The sequence below is a fragment of the Diuraphis noxia genome, unplaced genomic scaffold, assembly GCF_037042655.1.
Source record: "Diuraphis noxia isolate RWA-SAM2 unplaced genomic scaffold, SU_Dnox_SAM2 contig0001, whole genome shotgun sequence".
NCBI lineage: Eukaryota > Metazoa > Arthropoda > Insecta > Hemiptera > Aphididae > Diuraphis > Diuraphis noxia.
In genome coordinates this window covers 17676514-17686653 of record NW_028301711.1, presented here as the reverse complement: position 1 = coordinate 17686653, position 10140 = coordinate 17676514, and the positions used below count along the sequence as shown (strand labels likewise).

Sequence of the window (10140 nt, the reverse complement as noted above, 5' to 3'; positions counted from 1 at the left end):
TAAAACGGGAAAAATGTTCTAGAGTGACATTTTGTTCCGCGGAGATATTTGGTTCCGTTTCGAGAATAATTTGATCCTTTCATAAAATGTAATAGGGGAAAATGTTATAACATATAGTTTTCACCAGTACCGGATCAACAAATTATGCAACCCGGGGCACAACATAATATTAGCGCCCCTAAAATTCACCAAATCATAAAAATGATGAGTTTAAAATTTGAAATTTGCCCCCCTCTATGATAAGCGCCCGGGGCATGGGCCCCGGATCGCCCCCCTAGATCCGGCACTGGTTTTCACACAGAAACCATGTGGTCATAGCAACTGTTAATACTTCCACTATTATTAATTGCGAAATTTTGAAAAATGTTGTTGAAGTGTTTAACATTATATGAAATTTTACACAATGTAATAAATTAATACATTAAAAAAAATAAATTTAATATGATAACTAACTGCAATAATCACTAATTTCCAATTGGTATATATTCGGCTAAAATACCTTCAGCTGTAATATTTGTCAGCTAATCTATTTTCGGTTAAACTATGGTTCTGCTAATATATACCTATTTGTCCAACAAATTATTTTTCGGCTAGAATACGGATCGGCTGATATATTATCGGCTATTTTACGTATTTCCTTGTGTAGGACCACAAGGAACCTTTATATAAATAAGTAAATAAAATACATCTCCCATAAATATAACAAAACTTTAGATTATTTGTTTGGTAGTTGGTTATGTATAATAAAGATATAATTACCCTAACAAATATACAGCAATAATAATGATCAACTATTATTGAAGGACGCGCGCGTCAATTTAAAGGGGTAAAATATAAATATATATATTTATTTATTTATATTGAGAAAAGTTCTTTTATGACTAACTGGCCTGTAAAATTTGTATAATCTTTCCCACTATCGTCTAGCATTGGTAACTTTCTACCCAATTCAGATACAGATAAGGTGTATTTTGCTTCCAATGATTTTCATCATTGCGTTAAATATACGTAATAGTCAATAGGTTTTAAGTAATTAGTAATTACACACCTTGTAGCCGCTGTAGTTGCCTAAAACGGATTTTATAATATATTACTAATTTTACAAGATTACAATAATAATTATTAATGATGATAGTTGTCATTGTGGTGATCATTGCTTTTGCTGGCCCAAATGACGATTGCAACTTTTCTCCATACTGCTTGGGAGGAATGAAACCAGCAACCTCTAATAGTGGTATTTTGAAATATAGTTCTTATAGCTGCCCTTTCAAAGTCAACTATTATAACTTGAGGTTGCCACTCTGGCACTATACTCAATATCTTATTGAAAATTGCAGTGTATGCCCTTTTTGTTTTTCTCGACATCAATGCAAATCCTATAGGAAATCCCTGAAAAAAATTATTTTTATATATTGATTTTAAATAAATAACTTAAAATAATCTAAATAGTAAAATGATTATTTACTAATTCAATAGTATTTATTTTATTTACAAATAACATACAAAACTTACAGTATTAAACGCTATGCGTCATTATAACATATAATTGGTGGCATTCGTTTCCAAAACTTGGTGAACTGGAAAATGTGCCATCAAACAAAAAAGTTGAACCAGTCCTAAGTAAACTAAATTAATTGTATAATAAGACTGCTTAATTGTAATTATTATTTATTTGAAATAAAGTTTATTTTATTTTATAGTTATATACTTTTTGATTCCAGGCAAAATGAAAAGTAAAGTGGTTCCTTCTTCTGGAGTTGTACCAACAATGCCACAGTATATTGATTCATTATGTATCATAGATAAGTGCGCATAATCTCCAGTTAACGGCACATGGAAATCAGTCATAGACTGAGGAGTAGTGACTGGATGAATTCGTCGTCTACGTCTATGCAGTGAGACAAATGAACAGACATGAACATTTACAAACTCCGCCACACAGAAAGAAAAAATCAAGGTGAAATCAACAGAACACTTTTGTTAAGTTTTAACCAAAATAAATGTGTTAAGTTAATTATATATTTGTTGTTAAAACCAAATTTTTATAGGATCAATCATATTTTTATTAGATTAACAACTAAGCTTTTATCGAATTGATCACAACTTGTCGAATTGACAAAAAAAAATTTGTTATTCTTCTGAACATATAATAAAATAAAATGTATTAATTTAACAATAATTTGTTTTATTTAATACTTAGTTTTATTAAAACAAAAAATGAATTTGTTAAAGTAACAAATTATTTTGTTAATTCAAAGTAACTGTAGTGTCTAACTATATTTGGATTGGTACTAATTTAAAAATAGATATACACTACTGGAAATCCCATATTTTTTAATTTTAACAATCGGTTTATCATTTCATCAATAACTTTATTAAATTAACAATATTTTTGTTTCCGATCGCGCATACGCAAGCCTTGCTGTAATAGCCACATGGTTGTAGTCAGTCAGTACTTTGTTCAATTGTTTTCAATATAGATTTGACTCATTTACTGTGAATTGTTTTCTCTTTATTCATTTATTGACTTATCGTGTGAACAGTGGGTTGATTTTTATTTTTAATAATTTACATTTTCAATCGTGGACAAATCGAACGGTATAGGTAAGTATTTTATTGTACATGTTACATAATATTATAATAACAAGATGAAATGCTTCATTTGTGAGTTAAATGTGCCATCATTGCCCTCGCTTGTTTACCATTATAAGATTATACACGTGTTAGGGCCATTTAATTCATATACTTGTGTAGAGGACGATTGTTCAAAATCTTTTCAAAGTCTAAGTAGCTTAAAAAAACACATCCTTAACAAGCACGTGGACTTTGTGGAAGATCACTTAACTGAAATTGCACATTCACATAGTAGTATTTTAACAGATACTAATAGTTACATAGGTACTAATAGTAATAATTATGTTAATAATGATACTGGTAATATTTTATTCGATCAACCTAAACGAGCCAAATCGAACGAGGATACTTTTGATATGTTCAATTGCATTGAGGATTTACATTTGGGGGCAGTAAAATTTTGTTTAACATTGCATAACAATAATAATTGTTGTAAAAGTGATGTTCAAAATATTCAAAATGATATAGTAAATAACATTTTAATCCATATACAGGATTACATTTATTATTAAGCTATACGTTTATAAGAGATATGGTAATTCATTTAAAAACTCGTATTGAAAAACATAATTCAGATTATGTTAAATATTTTCAAGATAACTTAAAACCTAAGCATCATATATTGATACATTATCCTACAATTATTCTTAAATCTGGCCCTCCATGACACTTTTGGTGCTTTCGTCATGAAGCCAAACATAAGGAATTGAAGATGTATGCTAGGGAAATAACATCTCGAAGAAATATTTGTTTAACATTAGCAAATAAACATCAATTCAAATTTGCATATTTCATATTAAACCAAAATAAAAATAGTTTACTAGTAGAAGCTTTGGAAAAAAATAAAATTGATTCAAAGCATGTGGCGATTATTTTTAACTCAATGAATCTATCAACTTATAATTATATCAGTTATTCCAAGATAGAATATCGAGGTACAACCTACAAAATTGGCAATTATGTCACTTGCTTTAATAATGCAATTTGTTTTTTTGAAATTCTTGAAATAATTTAATTAAAAAATAATACAGAATATTTTGTTGTTCAACAAATTCTGTTAGAATCGTTTGACACTCATTATAGAGCATACAGAGTTGATATAAATAAAAGTGTTGTTTCCAAAAGTGCTATGAATGTTGATCAGTTTAATTATCCACCTTTAAATATTAATAAAGTTACTGGTGGTAATCTTATGATTAGATTGAAAGAATATTTCTAGAAACAGAAATTATTTACTTTCCTAATTTTGTTTTTATTTATCTCGTTTAAGTATTAGTATATTAAGGTATATGATGTATTAATATGTCATATGTGTATCTTAGGTTTGTAAATTAAATATTTATGTAATAAGTATATTGTATTTGTATAGGTACTAATATGTGTAGTATTTAATATTTATATCTTTCAGGTTTTAAAATTAAATTATTTAATTTATGTAATATATATAATCAGTGGCGTAGATACGATTTTTTTCTGGGGGGGGGTTTTTAAATATTATATTAATGATACAAAATTACAAGTTATTAGTTAAACTAAAAGTCATTTTTATTTTGTTTCGAATTTATATTAGTTATAATTTTATAAATAGTTTTTATAGTTTTATATTAATATAGTTTGTTATAATAATTTATAAAATAAAATCCACTCGACGTTTGTTTTTAGATAATTCGTCCAACACTTCCTTTGCATACACTGATATTGAACGATGAATGGACAACATTGCCAATCCATTTAATCTTTTCTAAAAATTTAAAATATCATTCATATTTTTATTTAATTAAATATACAGTTCCTATATATATTATATTATATAAATACCTCTGACATTGTATTCCTTAGGTACGTTTTAATTCTCTTCAATGATGAAAAAGATCTTTCGGATGAAGCTGTTGAAACAGGGAGAGTTGCTAAAATCTGTAGTAATTTATGAATATTTGGATACATGTCATTGCAGATAATTAAAGCATCCATAGCATTTGTAGGTTGTTTTTCTAATGCAAGTATTTTACGTTGCCAAAGTTTTAACTCGGATATCAAAATATCTTTATTGTTATCTGCCAAATCATCATTATAAAAATCTATCAAACTAATAAATTCGTCATTTTCAAGTGTTGACATCTCTGACGCTTTCGGAAATAAATTTTGAAATCCTTTTAATGTTTTCTGATGTTCAATAAATCTTGATTCAATTTCATTTATAAACATGTCTAAATAAGGTATAAATATTGTTATTTTAAAATAATCTTCAGGTGTATTCACTGAATAGTTATCTCTGTTTTTTTGTTTACGGGCTATTCGAGGTAATGATATAGAAAAACACAAATGCTGAGCTAGATCAGATGCTTTTATATAGATATCATGAAAATATTCATCAATATTAGTTCGGATTGATTTTAACTCAGACAGTGTCACATTAGCCAAAACCATAGCTTCTCTTAAATCAATAGCAACACTTTGGAATTGTTTAGACAGTGGCAATCCAACTGCAAATATTTTAGATAAAACCAAAAGTGATATGATAAACTCTCCTTGTAAGATTGCATTTTTTAAATTATTTGCTTGACTTGAGGTTTCACCATCGGCCCAACTACTAATAGTGTCTAAGGAATCAATAACACATTCCAAAAGTTCGATAAAATCATGAACTGAATGAAAACGTTCGATCCATCTTGTAGCACAGTTGCGTTTTAATGTTTTTGTTAAGTAATATTACAATATTTTAAAATCTACGAATATAATACTTTAATGGAAGCTAGTATTATGGAGTGTAAAATAAACATCAAATACTAAACAGTAACATAAATAAAATAATAAATACTAAATACCAAAACTGTTAACTACGCAAAAATTGAATTATTATTTTATTAGTATATGTAAAATAATATTTTCAGAGTTGAATCTATACGTAATTTATTATATTAATGTACTAACATTGTAAATATTAATGCAATATTGTTTAATATGCTTACCTTTATAACAAATTTATCCATGGTTGTATACTAGCTGTAGATATACTGCAATTATAGTGTAACGATAGATATTAAAGTTTTAAACTCTAAAAGTCAAATGACAATATAAAAAGACTTTCGTTTTTGGTGGTTGGGGGGGGGGGGGTGGAAACCCCTTACACCCCCCCCCCCCCCGTAACTACGCCACTGTATATAATGTATATATTTATTTGTAAGTAATTATATTTTGTATTTCTAAATGTATTATATGTATCTGCTCTTCAATTTCCAATGATGAAAATTCAGTAGAGTGTCCAAATATAATGAATAACTTTTCTCAACTATCACCGCCAAGTCATGATATTTCACCTATGCCTTATCATTTAAGTTTTGAGGATCAAAATTGTTTAAAACTTTAAAAGAGATGTTGTTAGGTTGGAACATGGAATTTCTGTACGAAACTTGCTTAGGTTAGTATTATAGATTTAATTTTCGTTTAATTTTCATAGCCATAAATATTTAAAATGAAAGTATTGTTTAATACTTGTATAATTAATTACTGTGTATAAATCATAAAAATAAAAATTCACAAAAGCCAGAGCATTATAAGTTATAACAATTTAAATGGTAAATAGTAAATAATAAATATATTAGTAACACACATTTGTTCAATTTTTATATTAATTATTTTTTTAATATTTTATATTACCCGATAATGTTCCATAGGCTGAAACATGTACCTATATACAGTTTGAATTTTTATTTTTATAATTGTACACAGTAATTTATATTATTATTTATAAATATTTACTATTATAAATTTATTTATACAACCATATTTTTTCTTTAGCTGATTGTATTGATTTCGAGGCGTTACAATCCATAAGTTCTAGCGAAGTTGAACATCTTTTATCAAAGTATCCAATGGGAGTGAAAATAAAATTTAAGAAACATCTCAAGAAATTGCAAAACAAACCAGAAGAGGTCTCTGTTGATGTAATGAATCCATCAACGGTATCCACTTCATCATTTTCCAACGTACCAGTACAATCAACTTCCCATATATCTCCACAATTTTCTTTAAGTTATGTCCTTAGGAATAGTTCTCAAGGTATAATGATAATGAACTATTACAAGTCAAATAAGAGCTTAAATGAGTCATGTCGCAGTTTACTGATTGACTTAATAATATCAAGTCTCATTGAACAATCTATCTCTATGTCTGTTGGTCTGGCAGATACTATAGCTAAGACAATTGCTGAAACATTTACAACAGAATTGAAGGTAGGAAACTAAAAAAGTTAAATAAGTATTAATATAATATTTTAATAATTATGGTAAATTATGTCATACTTTCCTGACATACTTACAACATAAAATCTATACCTAAAGGTACTATTTCTGTTCTATCAACCGCAAAATTATATATATTTTAATATAACTTTTATAAATTAATACAGTTATAATGTAATAATCTCACATTCAAAATCATAGAAATATTTATTTTCAAAATTTTAAAAGTCTTTACCTATTTAACAGGTTAAGGCTCTGAGACCCAATTTTGGTTCTCAATTAAACTTTGATGATTACTAGCAATGATTTTAAAATTTGGTTTCTATTGCCATGGTAGGTATATACAGTCAAAATATATTTTTGATATTTTGTGGTTGTATTAAAATATGTCTTAGAAATAATAATGAAATTAGGTTTTTGGTATTCATATCAACATATTGTGCAGAATTTTTATTTTATATTATACATTTTTATTTTAGGAAACATATTTTGTAAGAGATACAGACAATAAAGCACCAAAAGGGAAACTGTACGCAATATTTTTCAACGAAATAAGGAGTTTGAAAAACCATGGACTAGTTTCTCAGGGCCCATAAAAAAAAAGTAAACTTGAGAGAAATAGTCTAACCCGGATATCTGCAGCATTCAATGATGATTTGGGTAATGAATAGTATTGAATGCTATGAACTAATATTGAAATATATGTTTGTAAGTTATTAATTAAAATACCTTTTGTTTATTTTTTAAAATAACAGTAGTTGAAGAAGATGCCGAAAGTTATATAAGTCAGTTGAACCACGAAAAGTTATCATGGCCTGACATAGAAATAGTTTGGAAAAAAACCGCTGTGTACAGGCTAAAATCTTTAAAAATGTCAGCCACTGATTTACACAAAACATGGCCTCACTACAAGAAGCCACTTGGATATAAACTTGTGAGTTTTTATAATTCATAAACCTAATTTATTAATTAATTTTAATGATACGATTTCTAAAAATATTTAAGGAATATATACTTAAGGTACAAGGTATATTGTGTCCTATATTATTATATTTTACCTACATACATTTTAAAATAACAAGTCTTTTTAGTTCTAAAATGTATTAATAATAAACATAAAATTTGAACCCCTATAATGTTTTAGTCATCCTAACAAGCTATTGTAAGTTAAAATTAATATTTGCATAATATGTCTTACTTTTATAGGTTGATATTGATTTTCAGTGTCTTCACAAGGAAGCATTAAATTATTTTTTTAATATAAAATTTAATTATATTTTATAATAATAAATATTTAATTTAAATATGTTAACAATGTTTGACGACACTAAACTAAAACTAATTCAAGTCATTGATGAAAGGCTAAAAGATCCTGCTAATAAGAAATTGTACAATTATATGGTTGAAACCAGTCAATTAACTGAAAGTAAGTTCAGATCATGATCCATTGTTCCATCATTATTTACCAATATTTTATTAAACTAATACATATTATTTTCATAAATTTTCTATTTTTCAGGTTCTAAAAGTTGTATAATTCTGTATCTCCTTCATGCAATTATATTACCAACAAATAAAAAATCATCCACCAACGCTCAAGGGCAGAAATGAATAATTAATTTTCCATCCAAGATTCGCAGAACAGTTTCATGATGATAGCGAAAACTGCATTAGAGGTTGAAGAAATGATAAAGAGAAAACATAATGTTGGCGATACCATACAACCATGTATTATAATTATAGGAACCGTTAGTGAACCGCTTGAAATATTGGTTTTTTTGGATGGCATAAAATACAAAGTTTTTTCGCCTATTAAAGCACTAGACATTTGTTTTAAAATTTTTCATGTGTTCAATATGGAATATCCCTTTGAATCTATAAATGTCTGGCTATTTATTCAAAAATTGTTTTATAATATTGTAAATAAGTATGATAAACCTTGTCCACTTGTTAATCAAATTATTAATGAAGTTAAATTTTAAAACTACTAAATTGTTTAATTTGTGAAATAGGTAAAATTATTTTTACTCTTAAAAAATATTTATTTTTTTACAGTAATACCTCCCTTGTGTTACTTTACCTATATGATGTAATTGAAGATAGTAACAAAGTAAATAAGGGGTGTTCAGGATATTTAACAACCCCCCATCTTAGAAAGTGTAATATATATAGGTAAATTATTTTGATTTTGTAATTAAGTAAAGGTACAAATATAATTGATGCTCTTTTTTTTATATGCATATGAATCTTTTTAAATGCTCTTCTATATTTTAATTTTTATAAGTATAGTGTATAAATTGATGACACCCCCCCCCCCAAAAAAAAAAAAAAAAGAAATCATAATTACACCAATGAACGCAGGTATAACTTTAAAATTAATAAATCACGATTTTCAAATCAATGGTTATATAATTGATGATTTAATAAAAAATTTCTTGTTGATTTAAAAATACTATAATTTGTTCTTACAAAATTATTGATTAATTCAACAAATCATTTCATTAATAAACACAATAATGTTAACAGCGTATTATTTCAAAACAACAAAATAATTTGTTGAATCAAACATTAAATTAACAGGGCAAAATGTTGTTATATCAACAGAATAATAATTTTCATAATAACAAATTCCCTGTTGGCCCTATGTTAATCATTATTTTGTTGACTTAATATCGATTTTTATTCATTTTCAGTTTTTTTAGTTAGGTAACTCTTATTAAAAATTTGAAACAGATGGACGATGGTTTAAATTTTCATAAAATGACCAGTGGTAACACGCTTAAAGATCAGCGAGGAAGCCAGAATCAAAGGCAACTACTATAAAATATCTACTATTATACAGAAAAAAAAATACTTAAATATCAGGCCAGTAGATAGTTTTATAGGAGTGAAAGTACTTGTTTCACGAATTAGATGGTGGATGTAGTTGATTTGAAAGCAATAAATAGGTACATTTTAATTTATAATTGACGAATTAATAAATAATTTCTTTTGATACTGGGGAAAGGGCATAATTTATATCAGGGACTGGAACCGTACCGAAATGGACCGGTTTTGGATCGAAACTTTTTGAAAAACTTGGGACCGAAACCGGACCGGAACCTTTAAATATATTTTTTAGTAACCCAAACCGAAACCGAAACCCCTATATTTTGATGGAGGTTTTTAAGGTTCTTTTCGGTTTAAAAATCCAATAAATATAGTTATTACTTATTATACATCTGAGCAAGATATTGCCTCTATCCATCATTAAAATAAATAATAC

At 27.0% G+C, this 10140-nt stretch overlaps 1 protein-coding gene and 1 pseudogene across 1 annotated transcript; one reads left to right on the top strand and one right to left on the bottom strand.

The window, feature by feature from the left end:
- Nucleotides 1–4255: 4255 nt before the first annotated feature.
- Nucleotides 4256–5061, bottom strand: LOC149060066 (52 kDa repressor of the inhibitor of the protein kinase-like). Its single transcript, XM_089216756.1, has 2 exons — nt 4453–5061; nt 4256–4375 (listed from the first exon to the last, which is right to left on the bottom strand). Exons 1-2 carry the CDS (start codon nt 5059–5061, stop codon nt 4262–4264), a joined length of 723 nt encoding a protein of 240 aa, XP_089072882.1. The 3' UTR covers nt 4256–4261.
- A 318-nt stretch (nt 5062–5379) lies between these two features.
- Nucleotides 5380–8857, top strand: LOC149060065 (uncharacterized; annotated as a pseudogene).
- The last annotated feature ends 1283 nt before the right edge of the window (nt 8858–10140 follow it).